This window comes from Macrobrachium nipponense, chromosome 4 (assembly GCF_015104395.2).
Source record: "Macrobrachium nipponense isolate FS-2020 chromosome 4, ASM1510439v2, whole genome shotgun sequence".
Taxonomy (NCBI): Eukaryota; Metazoa; Arthropoda; class Malacostraca; order Decapoda; family Palaemonidae; genus Macrobrachium; species Macrobrachium nipponense.
Genome location: NC_061100.1, coordinates 22,520,956 through 22,541,860, shown reverse-complemented (window position 1 = coordinate 22,541,860; position 20,905 = coordinate 22,520,956). Strand labels below are relative to the sequence as shown.

Here is a 20,905-nt window from a genome sequence, read left to right as displayed (position 1 = left end):
AATTCTTTTTTTTTTTTTTTGTAGGATTCTGTATATTACAATTTCCTATATTTATTACTAATCGAAGTATATATCTCTTCCGAGCGAAGAAGATAAAAAGGAGTGAGAAAGAGTCAATTTAGTACCATCATCTCACCTAAGTGTATCTCTCTTTTTCTCCTCAGCCATTTCGTCATTTCCATTCAGTTACGCAAAAATTGAACCGAAAATGATAGAATTAAAATAGAGAATGAAGATAAAACTGAGAAAATAAAATAAAAAAGGAAGAAAAGAAGGAACAGACAAGGAATTGTGACTTTCCCTAGAGTATATCCGCCATGATAATGAAATAGAATATCATCAGCTGAGTCAAAAGTGTTCAGGATTATGTAGATAAATAAATCATTTAAACTTAGATGTTATGTAATGCATATAATCAGTCGTATTTCGATATCATCAGCTGAGTCAAAAGTGTTCAGGATTATGTAGATAAATAAATCATTTAAACTTAGATGTTATGTAATGCATATAATCAGTCGTATTTCGATATTATCGGTCTATAATTCTCTCAAGATACAGCTCCATAGCAGTATGTTTGGTCTGACGGTCTCGCTTGCTTTTGGGTACCTCGTAGCGCAGTGGGAGCGTGCTCGGTTCACCACCGGGAGGCCCAGGGTTCGATTCCCGGGCGGGGAGAAACAGATGGGCGCGTTTCGCACACCCGATGCCCCTGTTAACCTAGCAGTAGAAGTAGGGACCTGGTGTCAGACAGGAGTGGTGCCCCTGCTGCCAGGGGATGGTGCCAGGCTGCACAGTAAGTGTGGACTTAAAAGTGCTGGTCAATCATGTGAAAAGTCTCGTGGAGATGCCCCTAGAGAAATAAGATAAAAGGGTATATTCATCTAGCTCCCCCCGGTGTGGTGTAACCGGAGGAGAATTCCTGCAGTAGACAGGACAGGCTTACCCCCACGATGACTACGTTGCATTTGACAGAATTGCAGAAATTGATAGAAGTGCAAAAGTGTGAATGCGGAAGCACGAATGCAGTAGTTTGAATGCAGTAATTACGAAACCAGCACTGAAAAAGCAGCAGTAGGTGCCATTTTGATTTTTCTATTTCTGTTCCTTTCAACGTTTCTGTCATCCATATGTCCACATTAAATACCTGGGGGGGGGCTGGGGGGGGGCATTATTGGGTCTACAAAACACTTCAAGGAAAGAGAGTTATTTCTTCATACACTCGCTTGTCTTTTATTTAAGCTCCAATCATTCATATTCTTTTTGTCTCATTTATATTTACATTTTCATTAATATTAATAGCATAATCAATGATAATAATTCGAAGTCGTCACAGACACAGAAAACGGTATCGTCCAGGGGGCTTCATGTCTTGTTAGGTGACGTTTTTTTATATTAATTAATAATCGCAAATAAGTTTTTTTTTTCTGAATTATAGGTTAATGTTTTCCTTCTTAAATTGAATTTGTATTAGAAAATTCAAATAAATTCTGTGGTACAGTACATTACATTAAGAATAACGCCCGAGATGTATATATGTATGATTGTCTTATCTGTTTCATAAGACTAGGCCTATTGCCAATCTTTCGTGGGTAATGTTGTGTGAGTATTTGCATTTTTCATCAATAATGATAACCAGGAAAAAGAATTATATACTATCTTACGGAAGAAGTGACCTCGAGTGGAAGAAGCGTTTTCTATGATTGTTGTTCTAGTCTGTCAAAGAAAACGAGGATACCAGACGGAAAAAATCTTAAATTTTGAAGATAAATTAGAAGAGAGAGAGAGAGAGAGAGAGAGAGAGAGAGAGAGAGAGAGAGAGAGAGAGAGAGAGAGAGAGAGAGAGAGAGAGATAAAAAGCACATGAATAGACGGAAAATTAGTTTTTCAAAGCTTTGTATTATTTTCATGAACATTCATATCATGAAAACATTCTTTAATTGTAAAAATAAAATAAGATTCTTATTTTTTTCTGAATATCCTTTTATTTTTTTGTATCTGCTAGGTACTGTCTTACCTGGTTGCGCACCATATTTTTACTCGTCAATAGGCCGTGCAATCACTTCGATCTCCCTTTCGTATTTTCATTTATTATTTATCATTTGTATTCCTCCGTATATATATTGATTTTTTCATACCCTGCAGTTGTAACGCCAGAAGTGTTTTCTCAAAGAGCCATACAAAAAACTTAGTAAAAAATGATATTTAAAATGGTCTTAAGACATCACTTATCACCACACAACCTGCCTATCCCTAGAAGCAGACCACACTATATATACTCCTGACTCATTCGAGGAAAGATTTCATCTACGTATACACGAGGTGTTTTTTCAAAGTCCATTTACGTACGTGAGGTAGATTGGTGATGGAGGTGCAGCTTCATTTCAATGTTTAGTATTTCTTTTATTTATTTTTTACCTGTTCCCAACTGCATCTTTCAACATAACTGAGCTCTTCAACTTCTCTGCTTTCACTGCTCAAATTTTCACTTCTACCTAAAATATATTTTTTGATTTGGCACTCGTGAGAAGCTAATTTATTGGACGTCCCCTCCCACCCTGTGAGAGGCACAGCCTATATTTCATATATATATATATATCTATATATATATATATAGATATATATATTATATATATATATATATATATATATATATATATATATTATATATATATATTATATATTTACAAATATTGATCACCTCGTCTTCACAGTAGCATTGATTTTATTTAGTTCTAAAAGAGCAGCCTTTTTCTCCCCTTCAGTTGATTTTAGAAGAGAAAAATGCAGGTGGAAAGGAATTTCTGTTTAGGCTTGAGCTTAGAGTAAGACAGGCAGGTCACAGGATTAGCTAGGCCTCGATGTGGGCTTTAGGGATTCCTAACATAAGACCTCTTTTCCTTCCAAATTCGCTGGCTGTGTTTTTTGCACTTTTTTAGACAATGCCGGAGGCTGTGTGTGAAACCCAGGTGATTCAAAAACATCCAGCCTCATTCTCAGTCTACGCTAGTAACTACAGGAGGATAGACGTGTCCTTCTCCTCTGACTGGAAGTCAGGCCTTTGTCGTCCCACGGTGGTTGGACCATCTTCATATATCACGACACATGTTCAAGCCTCCAGGATTCAAGGTACGTCTAGAAAGTGCAAACCCAACCAGCTCTGTTTCTCCAAGATGACTCTTGCTAATTTAATTTTCATATCTCCTTTGTATCACTTCTATATTGAAATCCCTTTGTCCTCATCGGGGCATGTGCTTCCCCTTGTGACCTGTTAAAGCTTAAGTCTTCATTGCATATCTCATTTAAACACTAGAGTTCCTTCCCCCAGTGTGTTAGATAAATTTGAGTAACTGTAACTTGTGCAAGAAGTCTTCATTTCATTTTGTGTCTAATCTGGGAATTTTTCCAGATTGGCTGAGTCATGTGACCAAGTCTCCCCGCTCACAAGTGCTGCCCTGACGCAAGATAAATATGAGTATTTTCGGAAACCAACATTTACTTTAATCTGATTTTGGCCAGCTTCCCCCTATTGGGAGAGATAGGATTGGTCCATGTGCGGACAAACTGCATTTACTTTTCTCCAGGCCATTCAACGGCCTCTTGTAAATAAATAATGTAAATTAATTAGCTGAGTTTCCTGGCGACCTATTATAGATTAAACATAACCCAATCAATCCTTTTAAGGTAAGTTAGAATCAAGATAGTCTCTGCATTTTCCCTCTAAATATTTTCCATTTACGTATTTGGGTCAATACAAGTTGTTAGGAAACAACAAGAGTCTGTCTAGAAATAGCTAGGGAAAACTTAGTTAGGAAAACCACTGGTAGAACATATATAGTGAAAGTAGAGTGATGAAGGATCTACCAGAAGTTAAGGTAGAAAAGGGAGTAGATGTGTACAGCATAAGTCTGCACGAATAGCAGTTTCGTAAACCAGACCAAAACATTGGCACTTGTTTTGGAAAACAGTAAGGTTCTAACCTCACCAGAAAAGTTGAACTTTGACTCCTTCAGTGGGTGGTTACCGTCGAGGGACGAAACCAATCAGACGAATCTAGAGGTGGCACCGGAAGTAATGAAAGCCATTCATGAAGAAGTAGGAGGTGTCCTAAAGGACATTTGAGGAGGAGCTAATTGAAGTAGTTAGGTCGAAACTTCATTTGAAGTGCTAGAGAAAACCAGTCAAGAACCAGACCTTATACGAGGAGGCTGTGTTCCTTCTCACTCTGTTCCAGTGTAGTGTAGTAGTGTGTAAACTGTGTAATTGTGAACTTCATACCTTATTCTAATTATAAGTAATTTTTATGAAGAGGTGTTTAACTTGCCCAGTTTCCCAAAGATACCCAACCCATGTTTTAAACATATAAATTACCTCCTGAGAGACTTAGTGAAGAATAAATAAACTAAATGTTCCTACGAGAGAAGAAACTCAACCGTAACTAGTGATAGATGAAGGTTAGCCCATATGACAAATAACCTTTCAAACATTACCCGTAACAACGAAAAGAACTAGAAGAAGAGAGAGAATAAGAACTCGTAAGTACGCCATGCAACATAACGAAGAGAATTAAAAATAAAGACAAACACAACATAAGTGGTGGCAGCGGTGGGATTCTAAGTGCACACACACCACAGTGGAAAAATTAAACAGAGTGGAAGATATAAAACTGCCAATAAAAGAGCGCTAATACTTAAGCGTCAGAAACATACAAGAAAACCAGGCACGAACTTTACAATTAAAAAGAAGAAATTCCGAGTTCAATAACTCGAAGAACGAAGAAAAAGAAAAAGGGCAACGAAAAATAATGAAAACTCCGAACAGCGTAGACATAACAACACTCCGATTCTGCTGAAAGGGCGAACGAAACTGAGCGACGAAACGCAGCGAGGACTGACGACGGATTTCTTCAATCAAACTGTGAGCGCTAAACTATCATAAATCCTGAGATAGCGCCTATTTCTCCATACATCGCTACATTTTTTCCATGAACAAGGCGCCGAGAACTCCAACAGTGGTGAGAACGACGACAGCGTACGGACGACGCCGCTACAAGTGAAACAGAGGAGTCGGACAACGACGCAGAAGTGATCGGCAATCAGCAACAAGAAGAAAAGTTTAAAGTATCCTGATAGATTAACGTCTGAAAATAAATCAAAATAGAAAATTCTCACACTGCAATAACAAAACTGTTTTTGTAAAATAATTCATAACAAGTAGTTTTGAGATAAAATCTTTCTTTGCCGTAAAGTTGTAAGATAAAATAATTTTTTTTTTGCTTCATTGATTGAGATAAATCTAGAACAATAAAGATATTGTCATTCAATTCATAAATTGCAGTGGTGTGAATAAGGAATAACGGCATATATTAATGTTAGTGTTTTTCCAGATTGAAGGAAGGAAACACTAGGAAATAAGAACGTTTTATGTAGATTATATAGGGATTGCAAAAGGAAGACAGACTCCATAATGAAGATAATGTAATTACAACAATGCATCTATTTTTTTAAATTGTATCTAGGCTAAGCTGATGATATGAATAGAAACTTTAACGAAATTATTACTAGGTTACAAAGAAGCAGAACTCCCGACCCGAGTCATTATAGCCTACGTCCAGCTCCTGACAGACGCTCGAGACTAAATACTCAGACGAATAATTTTCCTCGACGATCACATAGCGAAAGTCCAACCAGAATACCGAGCTCGACAGTAGCAAATAGACCCACGACTAGTGTGATTGTTACTAATCATAATAAAATTCCTAACCAATTGCAAGTACAAACTAGGTACTCTAGAATGGCACAGGCCACTGTAATAACACAGGCTACACGCTTTTGCGGTAGGGTAGAAAGGGGTCATCCTGACAAAATTAAGTTAGAAGCATATACAGTATCTCAGTGGATAACAGAGACTGAAAGTCGAATTTCAGCTAGTGGAATTACCGATGAACACAAGAAAATAGATGAAGCGTTACTCTATGTTAGTTCCGAAAAGGGGGATGCACACCGCACTCTCACGTCCGCTAAGTTTCAGGAGATTCCGACCTTCGCTGAATTTAAGAAGGTGTGTCTAGAATTGTGGGAGCCAATTTATCAGAAGGATAAATGGTGTAACCTCTCCCGTTTCCTTCATCAGAAATACGATGGGGATAGTATCGCAAACTTACATACGGACATCGAAAATGCAATCCGTAACTTAACCACAGATTTTAAACGAACCGGCGTAGTTATTGGCGATCGTGATGCATTTAGTCGTGACACAAAGGATTTAGTCAGTATGCAAGAGATTTTGAATGACATAGTTCATGGTATAGTATATGACGCTATCGGGGAAGAAGAAAAACGAGTCTTTAAGAAACAGGATCCTGATCCTAAGCAGGATAGTCTAGCAGCTTTAAGATTTATGGAAAAGGAAATGTGTAAAAAGGGACTAAATCTGGCAAAAGAATTTACAGGTTTTGTAAATAATGGAAACCCTAATAGGAATAGAAATAATTTCCAGGGAAAGACAGATAGTGTCCCAGACAGATCTAGAAATATTAAGCATAGACAACAGGGAAAACAAGATCTTAAGAATAATCCAAAGTATAGTAATGGGAAATTTTTCCAAGCAAACAAGAATAGTAAAAATAGGCCTCAACAGTATAGAGGAAATCCAAACAATAATAATCCAAATTCATTCAGCCCAAACCACAGTCAGAGCTCCGGAGATAATAGAACACAAAATAACAAGCAGGAACAAAATTGCGCAAATTGTGGTTATTCCAACCACACAACTCAGAATTGTAGGCGACCAAGGTATTGTTCTCATTGTAATAGGACAGGTCACCTAACACAAAATTGTTGGTTCAGAAATACCAATACTAACCATAATGCCCAAAGTAATACACCCCAAAATAATAATCAGACTCAGTGACAATTACAGAAGAGGGTAATACACGAGAAAGCTTCCTTACCAGTAGAAAATGAGAATGAAATAGTTACGGTAGGTCCGGAAGATAAATTCAAGTTTCCTTTTGAAGTAAATAAGGAGATAGTATTTTCAGTAAAGGATAAAGAAATATGCCAAGAAGATTTACCTATCATCCAAACCAGAATTAATAATAAACCATGCTCAATCTTTTTAGATACAGGCAGTACAGTAAATATAATAGATAAACAAACATTAACAAAACATTTAGGCTTTGCAGATATAGAAATACAAGGTCCTAGTAGAATTATAAAGGGAATAGCCGGAAAACAAATAAGGGCGCTAGGCAATGTCACACTGGACATAGAGATTTTAGACAAAACTTTTAAGGAAGTATTTGTAGTATAAGAAGAAAGGTTTTATCCTACGCAAGCGCTGTTTTCATATAAGGCTATGCGGAGATGTAGAATAATGTTAGATTGTGGAGAAAATAAAATAAATTTACCACGCAGAAATAGAGAAAATGTTTGTTTTCAGCTAGAAGAAGGAAAGTCTTGCATAAATCTGATCAATTTATCTGAGACGACATCTTCTAGAGAAGCGAACATCCAAGAAACTAAGATAGATAATAATGCTAGCACAGATATTAGTGGAATAAGTGGTAGAAATAATAACTTACAAGAAATGTCCTTAGCCAGGAAGGATTCTATGATAGATTGTGCACAAATAAATAATATTAACAATGCAAGCCTTGATACTCAGACTTCTGAACAGAGCTTTGACTCTGAACAAATTTACGCAGCTGAACAATTTATTGCCCCTGAACAATTTATTGCCGCGGAACATATTAATGCATGCGAACAAATGTATGAAGATGAATCAGAAATTGATTGTACATATCTTATAATGGATGAAAATAAAGAAGAAAAATATATCAATGAAGTCCTGTTATTAGGAACAATAAATAAGGGTGAATTAAACTCAACAATACTACTGGATGAAAATTCGGATGAAACAGATGTCTGTTATTTCTCAGAGATACGAGATGACGAAGAAATATGTTAATCAGTACTGCAGATGACCATACTGTCACATTTGTGCTTAATAGAGAAGTAGTTTTGTACCCGCAATGTCTAACCAAAGTTTGTCTTAGGGCTAAAGCAGACTAAGACTTGCATGAAAAAGACGTAATGCTAACTAATGAAAACTTACCTGACTTTGTTAGGATGGACAATTCTCTAGTTCACGTGAAAGGTAATAACTGTGAGACATACGTCCAGAATTTTTCAGACAAAAGACTAATACTAAGACCTGGTGTAGAATTTTGTACAGGAATTGTAGTGAATAATCCTTTACTAACACTAAGTGAAAAAGCATTCTTCTCTAGCACAGAACCGAGTTCAATTCTAAATAAAGAAGTAAATAATACAGACTTTCCTCAGAATAGAGTTAAACTATTACAAATATTGGAAAAGTATAGAGATGTCATTGCCTTAGAAGGAGATAAGTTAGGCAGAACAGATACTTTGCAACATAAGATTTTAATACAAGATGGAACTAAACCATTTTATATCCCTAACTATAAGTTGCCAATCAGTCAACGGCCGATCGTAGATCAGTTAATTGAAGAAATGAAACAAGATGGTGTAATAGTACCTTCTAAATCACCATATAATTCACCTCTCTTATTAGTTCCAAAGAAAGATGGCACTTGGAGAATGGTAATAGATTATCGGAAATTAAATTCACACACCATTCCAGATAGGATGCCAATGCCAGTTATAAATGATATGTTAGCTCAATTAGGTGGAGCAAAGATATTTACGTCATTAGACTTGCTTAGTGGATATTGGCAAGTACCTTTAGACGAAGAATCCAAGCCCTTGACAGCTTTTAGTACTCATAAGGAACATTTACAGTTTGAAGTCATGCCCTTTGGTCTTACATCAGCCCCACTAACATTTACTCGATTAATGCTCCAAATCTTAGGAGACATAGAGGATGTTTCAGTATACCTAGATGATGTGGTCATTTCTAGTAAGGACTTGGATAGTCACTTTAAGACATTAGAAACAGTGTTAGAAAGACTAAAGAGCGCAGGATTAAAGATAAAGATTAAGAAATGTCAATTCATGAGGAAATCATTAGAATATTTAGGACATGTCATCAGTGAAAATGGACTGCGTATGCAGGAGGGTAAAATAAAGGCAATTGTAGCATATCCAGCCCCAAGTAACTTGAAAGCCTTAAGAAGATTCTTAGGTATGGTTGGCTACTACCGCCCTTTTATTAAGGGATTTGCCACTATAGCTAAACCATTAACAGATTTAACAAAGAAGGATGTAATTTATGAATGGAAGCCAGAACATGAAAGAGCTTTCCAAACACTCAAGGAAATGATGACAAGAAATCCAATTTTAGTGTATCCAGATTTCTCAAAAGAATTTAACTTAGCCTGCGATGCTTCTAGTACAGGTGTAGGTGCAGTTTTAATGCAACAAGGAAAAACCAGAATGAGAGCAGTATATTATGCAAGTAGAGTTTTGAATGCTGCAGAAAGAAATTATAGCACTACCGAACGAGAGTGCTTAGCTCTTTATTGGGGATTACGTAAGTTTAGGCATATATTGCTAGGACATAAAGTCAATGTGCTTACAGATCACAAACCTATTTGTGATCTATTTAAGAAAAGAGCGTTCACAAATAATATGAAGTTTAACAGATGGTTCATAAGTGTATTAGAATTTGCCCCAGAATTTAGATATATCCCAGGAAGATATAACACTATTGCAGATGCTGTGTCAAGGTCGCAAGAAGAAAACGAGAAACAAATCACAACTAATACTTTCTGTTTTAGTTGTCAAATCATAGATCTAGATTTAGAAAGAGTTCAGATCGAACAGCAAAAAGATGCTAACATTAGAAAAATAGTGGGTAAATTAATGCAAAATGAGGATGATCAGTCTGAATTTCAGTTAATTAATGGAATTCTATATAAAACATCAGATGAACCGAATGCTTGTTCACGATTGTATGTACCTAGCACACTAACCAAAGAAGTATTAGAACTAACACACTCTTACAAGTTGTCAGGACATCCTGGAATAAAGAAAACATGTAGAACAGTCACTAGAAACTATTTTTGGCCGAATTGCAATGAAGATGCTAAAATATTTGTTGAAAATTGTCATATCTGTAACGTACACAAGGGTAACGTTAATGTAAAAGCCCCTCTTGAGAAATATCCATCAGAATTAACTCCGTTTCAAGTAGTTTCAATGGATTTTGTAGGTCCATTTCCAAACACAACTAGAGGTAATCGTCAGATTTTAGTTTTCATAGATTACTTGACTAGATATGTTGAGATCATTCCAGTCAGAAACAGAGAAGCAACTACTGTAGCAGAAGCTCTGAAATCTAGAATAATTACTAGACATTCATGCCCTCACACATTATTATCTGATAATGCAGGAGAATTTACTAGTGACATTTTGAAGAAATTGTGTGAGTTTTATGAAATTAACAAGTGTCAGGTTACAGCTTATAAACCATGCTCTAATGGAGCAGTTGAGAGAACAAATCGTAAGAGAAAGGATGTACTGAAAACTTTAGTAACTCCACAGACTGAAGATTGGGACTTAATGCTTGAAGACGTACAGTTCACTATTAATAACACTGTAAATGAATCTATTGGGGAAACCCACACTTTCTGTCTTATATGGTTATCAGAAAAGAATGCCAAATACCTTATTGAGACGCAAGCTCACCACCAAGACATACTTATAATTACGAAGACTACGTTGCATGGAAAACAAGACGGACTTTCGAGACCGTAAAAGGCACAAGGGCTCGATTGAAGGAGTTACATCAAAAGTCCAGTAAGTATTACAATAAGAAATCAACAGTCCCAGAATTAAAAATAGGTCAACAAGTATATGTGCTTAATCACAAAGTTGAAGGACCTAATGTTAAAGTAAGTCCTAAATTTCAAGGTCCATATAGAGTAATAGAAAGATTAAAGTTAAATAAATTTAAGCTAATGCATGAATCAACTTTAAGTGAAACTGTTGCACATTGGAACCATATTAAAATAGTACATTCAGACATTTGGTCAGAAGAACATTTAAAGAATTTTAAAGATTTAAAGGAGTCAAGTAGTAAGGAAAACAGTAACGTAAATGATTCCCATACTTCATCAGCATTAGTGACTCCGAGATACAATTTAAGGAAAAGATAGGACCAAGTGCAACAGGTCAATAACATTGTTGTATAAGGTTTACTGCTTAGAATATATTTGCAGGAAATGGATTTCACTATGGCTCATGGTGAGCGATATCTGCATCTCCCTCTTGCAAATCAAGAAGGGAGCAATCCTAAAAGAACATGGTCATGTGAAGATGATACACGACATAGCGGTTGTAACCATCAACATTACAACCGTAGACGAACAGCAACAAGAGCTTAATGGTTTAATGGAAAACATTGAAAGTCTCATGTCTAATAACCAGAACAATTCTATTTTATTAAAGCTTAGGGAAGATATTAGTCAAGTGTTACCCAAGAGAATTAACAAAAGATCATTGTTGCCATTTATTGGCACAGCCTTAAACACTTTGTTTGGTGTAGCTACTGATGGTGAGGTAGATAAAGATAGGGCTAGAATAGAAAAATTAGAGTTATGGGCCGCTTGCTTCCCTTTTGTGATCATCCCAGACAAATGAAGTCATTGAATATTTCATTTAACACTAAGAGTTCCTCCCCAGTGTGTTAGACAAAGTCAGTAACTGTAACTTGTGCAAGAAATCTTTAGTTATTTTGTGTCTAATCTGGAATTTCTTCCAGATTTGCTAGCCACGTGTCCAAGTCTTCGCACCCACAAGTGTTGCATTACCGCAAGATAATATGAATAATTTTGAAAGCCAGCATTTAAGTGAATCTCATTTTAGCCAGCTATCCCCTTGTGAGTAATAATATTGGTCCCCATGCAGACAAGCTGCATTTACTCTTTCTCCAGGCCATTAAACGGCCTCTTGTAAATAAATGTATGTAAAGTAATTAGCTGAGTTTTCTGGCGACCTTTTTTTCTCTAAAAATAATATCAAAACCCCCCTTTTTTAAGGTAAGTTAAAATCCAGTTACCTTTTGCATTTCCATATAATATTTTCCTTTACGTTTTGGGCCACACGAGGCCGGCTCAAACGTATATATATATATATATATATATATATGGTATAATTATTTATAAAAATAATATATATCTATATATATTATATATTTATAATATATATATATATATATATGTGTGTGTGTGTGTGTGTGTGTGTGTGTGTTAAGTATTTTTAAGGTCAAATGACACTCGTATAAACAAAATGAAACAAACTGCTACTGGCAACTAAACCTAGTACCCTCGTTCTGTTGCAGATCTCTCTGGGGAGTTGGTTGAAAGAGCAAGCTAGGCAAAATAAACTCCCGTAGTTACAAAAAATATGCTTTTTATTTCCCAAAATGAGCTAATATTGAAATGGAATAAAATTAATTAACTCTGACCCAAAAGAAACGTTAAACTATCATGTTCCCCTTTAAAATCATATTTAAGTAAGTACCCTCCTCTTATCTCATTCTGTCCAACTAATCATAATATTTCAATAAGTCAATACAAGTCTAGAGAATCCATTTTTCTATATGGTGACTTCGAATCCATCTGAAATAAAGAGACCACAATTACACAGTTCCGTTGCAAAACCTGTAACATAATAGGGGAATCCACGAATTGGCCTAGGTGCCCTAGCAAGCCACCAGCAGCGGACACTGTCCATGTTCCACAAGGCTTAACCTTCCACAAGAGACAGGAGCCTCTGTCTCCCATTACCAAGGGCCCGCTGAGAGGTATTGCACCTCCGGTACCCATCACAGGTCCAGTCGACCTCCACTCTCTGCCAGTGCCACTTGGCAGCACTGAGCAGTGCCATGCTCCGTCCAGCCTGGACGTAGAGCCACCACAAACCTTGACCTCTGCGCTTGGCCCCGAGCTAGCGCCGGTGCCTAACCTTATCAAGGATACACCTACAGGAGATCCTCCAACAGGCATGGAGCTCACCACAGCCCATGTCCAGTCCCAAGTCCATGGTTCTTCTTCCACATCACCTCTGTCAGCCGAGGATGAACTTCCGGCAGACATCACCTTTACACCTCCTCTGGACGACCAGGAGCTGTCCGACCAGGAGTCAGCCTGGAGTCTTACCCTTACGATGGCTGTCGCAGCAGCCGAAGTGAGGGCCTCCCCTGCAGTAGGTTCCACCTCTACGACGGTTGCTGCAGATACCGAAGTAGGGTGCTCTCCTGAAATCCCTCAGGCTACCACTGCCTCTGCTCCTGACGGCGTTTCTGGCCTTACCCCAGAGTCGGTACCTCCGTCAACTCCTGGGACTGGTGTAGCCAGGCCCTGGAGGAATAAGAAGAAAAAGAAGAATAAGGGATGTAGCAAATTAACAAACTAACCAAAGAGCCACATGCTCTCCTTGGCACCTGTGCCCGAGGTACAGTGTCACATTCATTTGCAGAGTGATCCTGGCACCTACCCAGAGAAGGTAGCCAGCCCCCTAGAAATTGTAATACTAACCCTCATGTAAATGTCATAATTACCTCATTATATTTCCATCCTGGTACACTACTAATCACTCATCATCCTCATGCATCATTACCTCTCATGTATTTTAACAATTCAGGTCGATAAACCACTGCTGTGAATACCACACTCTGGGATGATTGCGTCTCTAATTAATTGCAATGATTAGGTTAGGCTAATAATTTAGTACCAGGGCATTAGGGTAGTAGCAAGTAGAATTTTCAAGTAACCTTACATAGAGGTAGAGTAGACTGTCATCACCGACAACCAGTAGTTCTCACTTAGGCTAGACTACATTAATTCCGTAAGTTCGTAAACTTAGCATCTCCACCTATAAGTTAGGTAGGCCATTGTAGTTAGCCGTATCACTGCTCTAAAAACCTCAGTTAGAGTAGGAGAACTGGGTAGTCGAGATGATCAACTTATTTAGCCAAGGCCTTTATGCCCGAAAGGGAGTGAATGCCTTCTTAACAGGGGGAGCTGTTACAAATATAGATCGCCTCGTCTCCCCAGCATTTATTTAATCTATTTTATTTCTATAAGAGCAGCCATGTTTACCCGAATATCAGCTGATTTAGACAGGAAACACAAACTCAGGCCAGACTAGGCATGCCCGGCGCCAGCCGTTAGCTGCGGGAAAGACTCCTGTCAGCCTTAGGGACGTATCCCAAAAGGGAGTGTGTAGGTAGCTAGGTACTTCGTAGGCCTACTCCTAAGACCTTTTATCCTGTGAACTTCTCGCTGGCGATATGCTCTGTTTCCATGAACCACACCTGCAGTCGGCCTCAGTTCGTGACCTCGGACGGATGTCCCAGCCAGCCTTCCCATCAGGCCTCCCACAGCGTTACTGGCGCGCCCAGGCCTGAGACAAAGCTGACGCCGCATTCTACATAGGCCCGCTTACTATAGCATCCAGGTACGTCTTGTGAATCAGTCATATTGCCAGTTCTTTCCCTCCTAGTCACGTAACTACTCCCCATTTTCAAAATTCAAACTCCTAATTCTCAAATGAACTTTCCTTTGTTCCTTTCACTGCCTCGTGGCCGCATGCTTCCCTTTTGTGATCATCCCAGACAAATGAAGTCACTGAATATTTCATTTAACACTAAGAGTTCCTCCCCAGTGTGTTAGACAAAGTCAGTAACTGTAACTTGTGCAAGAAATCTTTAATTATTTTGTGTCTAATCTGGAATTTCTTCCAGATTTGCTGAGCCACGTGTCCAAGTCTTCACACCCACAAGTGCTGCATTACCGCAAGATAATATGAATAATTTTGAAAGCCAGCATTTAAGTGAATCTCATTTTAGCCAGCTATCCCCTTGTGAGTGATAATATTGGTCCCCGTGCAGATAAGCTGCATTTACTCTTTCTCCAGGCCATTAAACGGCCTCTTGTAAATAAATGTATATAAAGTAATTAGCTGCGTTTTCTGGCGACCTTTTTTTCCCTACAAACAATATCAAAACCCCCCTTTTTTAAGGTAAGTTAAAATCCAGTTACCTTTTGCATTTCCATATAATATTTTCCTTTACGTTTTGGGCCACACGAGGCCGGCTCAAACGTAAATATAATATTATATATATATATATATATATATATATAATATATAATCTATATATATGTGTGTGTGTGTGTGTGTGTGTGTGTTAAGTATTTTTAAGGTCAAATGACACTCGTTTAAACAAAATGAAACAAACTGCTACTGGCAACTAAACCTACCCTCGTCCTGTTGCAGATCTCTCTGGGGAGTTGGTTGAAAGAGCACGCTAAGCAAAATAAACTCCCGTAGTTACAAAAAATATGCTTTTTATTTCCCAAAATGAGCTAATATTAAAATGGAATAAAATTAATTAACTCTGACCCAAAAGAAACGTTAAACTATCATGTTCCCCTTTAAAATCATATTTAAGTAAGTACCCTCCTCTTATCTCATTCTGTCCGACTAATCATAATATTTCAGTAAGTCAATACAAGTCTAGAGAATCCATTTTTCTATATGGTGACTTCGAATCCATCTGAAATAAAGAGACCACAATTATGACACCGCTTCAACCATGAAAGTTAGTCAAAAAGAATGTGTACCGCACCCCACTTCTCTTTCTCCAGACACAATAATTGTCACTTCAAAGGTTAACTTTTTCAAAGTTCTTTCTTATGATACCTTATCCGATGGACCTGCAACACCTCTTCCAGGCGTGTTCCACACTCTGTCAATACCATCAGTGAGTCCTCCCTTAGCATTTAACCCCCCAGAATAAATGTCATTTACTGTTCGTTATGAACACACACAGACACATGCTGTTTTGCACACAACAAACAGATGCTCCATGCAGGAAGCCCGTAATCTTCGAGGCGTCATTGACCACAAAGTGCATTGGTAATCTATCCTGTCTGTTTTTTCATTTCAGAATCTTCGAGGAATCCAGCGCTTGTCTCTAACTGGCTTGCCTCTAACCGGCAAAAGTTTAAGATTAGCAATTCACTACCATGCCTTTTATATATATATATATATATATATATATATATATATATTATATATATAGATTAGATTATATATTATATATATATATATAGATATATAATATATATATATATAATATTACATTGACATATCAGTACTGGACTTGAACAATATACTACTTATGATTAAAATGTTCATAGCCTAGGCCACATTAATTGTAAAAGTAAAATCTCTAACACAAGATCTCATATGCATAAACAGATAGGCAACGATTGAGAAATGGTAAGTGTCACCTGTGTAGATTTAAATAAACATTGTCATAATTACGTTAATAACATTTCCTAGTATAGTGTTGACGCTTTATGGTATTTTCCCCTAAACCTTGAAGAAATAGGCCTACGTAGGGGAAGACAATTTTTTAGATTTTTTTCTTTTTGTGGGGCAGCTCTAATGATGTCGTTAGCGCGAAAATCATGAATAAAACAAATAAATTGTATTTTCAACTGCACAATATAATAAAGATTATCCAAAAAATTCTTTAAAACAAACAGTATATCATTTATTTCATATCTAACAACAAAGTTGACATGTATTGTAATCCTTTTATATGTAAGTGGGCTCCGATTTGACCCCCCGGCCTTGCCTAGGGTATAGTACCTTCCGTCCATGACCCTCACAGACCTCCTAGTGTAAGATTGGGAGTTATACGTGAAAATTACGTGTTTCAAATTCAATTAAAGGATATAAGTTGCACAAGAACAAACCCAGAGTTAGAGACAGTCAGGCTCCTGTTTAGAGGCTATGTATGCAATGTATCGGTCAATATACCAGGCAAATGCTTTGTTATTTTTGTCATAAAAAACAATTTCTTTGTCTCATTGCGACCTTAGGATAGATGGCTTAGCTCCATGTTGGTGCTGTCAGTAAATTATGATTAAAGAAAAGGAGATGTGTAACGGGTAATTACGTTAAATTTGCTTTTTATTAATATGTTTATTTCTGAAACAAATGGTTGTTTAATGAACTCAATATACGCTTCCGTGTATAACGAACCTATTAGAAGTGTTAGTTAACTTAAGCTACAGTAAAAGCAGCATTGAATTGTAATCAACATTTAACGATATAAATTTAGTTAATTGGCCTAAGCTATATTGCGTGGCTATGATTATAGGGTAAATGACCGAGCGGCGACATAGCGGCCATCTCTCTCAGAACGCGGCCACTTCCCGAAAAAGCGCTTGAATCCCAAACTATGAGACTGTCAATCTGTTATCCATATACTCCTGTATTTTAGGGCATGTCATGACAGTGGTGAAGTGTAGTATGTCCATGTTTCATCGCATAATCTACAATTTGTGCTGGCCTCCTTTGTTTCCCATGATCTGCCATGGGTAGCTGTGACGTCCTAGTATAGCATTCACCAACTCTATATGTCTGCTAATCACTTTTTGCCATAATATATGCATTGCTACCTTTCTTTAGAGAGGATATATTCTTTCGGTGAGCCCTTTGATAATCTGGGAATGTGACTGTTTTATAGTTACGCCAACTTCTGTAGATATCAACTACATCATTTGGATATATTCTAGAATCTAGATAAATCTAGATAAATATTAAGCACGGATAACAGTTTAAGTTAAGCTGGAAATTGTAGAATATTAATGACAGCTGTATAGAATGTCCTGAATATGTTCAAGGGTATAGGCTATATAGCTAGTACTATATAGGGTCCTTGTTACTTCTCATTAGGCTAATCCTCTAAAGCATATGACGTACGAGACGGTGTGGAGTTGTGGGTGAGAGTGTGGATGTTTGGGCCTATCCTTCACTCACATATCCTCACCCACATAGGCACAACCGCATCAGAGTATATGTAGATTGAATGAGCGTCGATTTTGAAATGGACGATACATTCTCTTTCTCTTAAATACGTTATTTTTCGTTAATATTCTGCCTTGCCATTTCTCATATTTATTACTAATCGAAGTGTATGTCTTTCGAATTAAGAGAAAAAAAATAATATAAGCGGTGAGAGAGAGAGAGAGAGAGAGAGAGAGAGAGAGAGAGAGAGAGAGAGTCTATACTTTCATCTGTCGAACTTCCCTTCCATTTTCTCATTTCTCTCAGCCATTCGTCATTTCCATTCAGCAACGCACAAAATACAACGGAGAACGACCGAATTAAGATATAGAATAAGATAGAAATAGATTAAATTCAGCTATCAAGCTATAAAAAAAAATGAAAGGAATGGAAAGGGAATTTTGATTATCCCCATCATTATAGCCTTGCGATGATTATCGTCAATAAAATGGAAAATAACGATACAAAAACAATCGTCAGTCGAGTCAAAACTCAAAAGTATTCATGATCATGTAGAAATAAATCCTTTACGTGTGATTATTGTCTATTGGACGTAATATTTGTATTTCGATGTTATCGGTTTAAAATTCGCCTAAAGACACCAACAGAATCAACCGGCCTTGAAGAAACAACCAACGTTCCGGCCCGGCCCGTAGGATCCTAAGCAGCAAGTGACTTCAACAGCACAAATCTTCTTTCGGGTACCTCGTAGCGCAGTGGTAGCGCACTCGGTTCGCCACCGAGAGACCCCGGGTTCAAATCCCGGGCGAGGAGAAACGTTTGGGCTAGTTTCGCATACCCATAGCCCCTGTTAACCTAGCAGCAAATAGGGACCTGGTGTCAGTCAGGATTGGTGGCCTGCTTCTGGGGAATGGTGTCTGGAAATCCTCGGAGTATGGCCGTGTCTGGTGAAATGGAATGTCTCGTGCAAAGTATCACTTCAAAGAGCTATGCCGCTCAAAGTATCTCAGAGGTGTACGCCCTACTAGACAGGGGTACTCGCTCGCTACCTAACAACCCTCTAGACAGGGTCAAATCACGTCACCCCCCGGTAAGATGGGGCCGGCCGGGGTAAACCGTCTTCCTGCGGTTATCAGGAAAACCTTGTAGCCACGACGACAGAAGCAGTGGAGCCGACATTGGACGTATGTATGTGCGGCCGATACCATTTTTTTGTTTTTTTTCTCCTCGTTAAAATAAATGAGTATTTTCTTCAGTCCATATGCATTTTATATAAGGATTTTCTCAGCAAGTGTTGTTTGTCATTATTTCTCTCTTTCAATGGCAAGGTAAGAAATCAAACACAGAGAGAACAGTACACAAAATTAGTTTATTTTGTGCTAGGGGGAAAAGTTATTATTATACGAAAGATGTGAGGCTTTGTCGGTATAAAACAGTAGCCAAGAGAAATTAAGTGTTCGATTATTCTACATTAAAAAAAAAAAAAAGGGGGAAACAATCCCAGTCTCGTCCCATGGACATAACTTTAAAGTCTCTTAAAATTACGTCATACTTAACCCTAGATTAATGATGTCATGAAGAATATACGGTTACAAGTCCACAACATGGAAGGGCCTAACTAATGACTAGACGGGAGGAGATCAAATATGAAGCACAGTGGTGTTGACTGATGCTTGATGGAATAACATTATGACATTTGTTAATTTTTCCTTCGTTTTGATTATAGGCTTCCCTTAAGTGTTTATACATGATGCTGGCAGAGTAAGTGTAGAAATTCGAAGATTACCTTTAAAATAAAATAAAAAAAAAGTTCAAATTGCAAAACAATACCTATTCAAGTAAGTTTCCCTGAAGTGGAGGTGCTATCGACCTGGCCTATAGTTCTTGCAGGAATGGCCAATAAACTTCACTTTTCTGCTTAAGCCATTTAATTAATGAACTTTAAAAATCAGTTCAATCAATCTATTTACGTAGCTGACAACTGAAGACCTCATTATGCCTATTAAACTTATTCAACTCATCCACTCACACAACCACATTATATGAGGAACTGTTATGCAAAATGTTTAACATGTGACAGACAGATGAGATCGATGAGAAATATGCACGAGTCATAAACCATGGCGACCAAATCATTTTTAATATAACTCCGCTTCTACGACGTGAGGATTAGTGTTAGAAAAAACATCTTTTAATAAATGTTAATGGGAATATACAATCCCTTCCTCCAATAGGAGTTCAAGTCCTTTATTTTGATTTATAGAATTCCAAAATGAATGGATAGAAATCACTTCGAGAGGCATTTGTGCACCCAGGCGAACAAACGACTCGAGGCATTCACAGCAACTTATCCATTTCGCTCGTTGATTCCAAGACACCGGAAAAGATATTCCTATTCCTATTCCTGTACATTCCAAGATTACAATTTGAGGGTTGCGCAGAATCCTCAGCGTCTTCATCAGCATCTTCTTCTCTCAAATGAGATCACACGAAAACTTCTTCCTTAACACTACTACATAGGGGGGATGGTCCGAAGCTTTAACGGTAAAGCTGCGTGGGCACCGGTGCTGGTGAAGCCTCGTTATGCTGGACATCCATGGGACTCTTGCTGCTGCTGTTGCTGGCGTGATCTCATCTTTTTATCAACTGCGGAAGAAAGAAAGAAAATATAGGGTGATAACAGTCGTGCATATATTTTTTGGGATATTCACTCATCTGGACACTGTCTGTCGCAATTACAGCCACATCTTACAAGATCTGAAGCAGCAAATGAAAATATATGTAATTCTTCCCAAGATGAGACATTGTTAAATTCACAGACATCTTCCTCTTCAGTATTGTTAATGCTGACAACCAGAAGGTCGCGCTTTCACGACAGAACAGTTCAGAATCGGAGCAACTCACGCGCTTCCTGAACGATGAGAACTCCTCTGTGAAGAGACCAGACCCATCCTATGATGATCGGAGCGAGGAGCAGCTGGAGGAGAGCCGTCACGATGTTCCAGAATATGGTCGAGGCTTTGCTCTGAAGGTTAGATTCGTATCCGCACAGGACACCGAAGCCAGACACAAACGTTCCTGGTGGAGATAGTGAT

At 37.9% G+C, this 20,905-nt stretch overlaps 1 protein-coding gene, 1 long non-coding RNA gene and 1 other non-coding gene across 3 annotated transcripts in view; 2 read left to right on the top strand and 1 right to left on the bottom strand.

Annotated features, from left to right (window-relative positions):
- The first annotated feature begins 579 nt into the window (after positions 1 to 579).
- LOC135211576 (uncharacterized) lies at positions 580 to 3,570 on the top strand. Its single transcript, XR_010313669.1, has 3 exons — positions 580 to 1,071; positions 2,937 to 3,126; positions 3,407 to 3,570. It is a non-coding gene; the product is annotated as an uncharacterized LOC135211576 (long non-coding RNA).
- Positions 3,571 to 18,551: 14,981 nt separating this feature from the next.
- On the top strand, positions 18,552 to 18,626 carry Trnaa-cgc (transfer RNA alanine (anticodon CGC)). Its single transcript has one exon. It is a non-coding gene; the product is annotated as a tRNA-Ala (tRNA).
- Positions 18,627 to 19,159: 533 nt separating this feature from the next.
- The window catches only part of LOC135210774 (protein stum homolog), a 36,004-nt gene continuing 34,258 nt past the window's right edge, over positions 19,160 to 20,905 (bottom strand). The window contains exons 3-4 of the mRNA XM_064243625.1: positions 20,715 to 20,888; positions 19,160 to 20,456 (exon numbers count right to left, since the gene is read on the bottom strand). Of these exons, the coding sequence (XP_064099695.1) occupies positions 20,392 to 20,456; positions 20,715 to 20,888 (239 nt within the window). The 3' untranslated portion in view covers positions 19,160 to 20,391. The remainder of the gene's footprint in view (positions 20,457 to 20,714; positions 20,889 to 20,905) is intronic.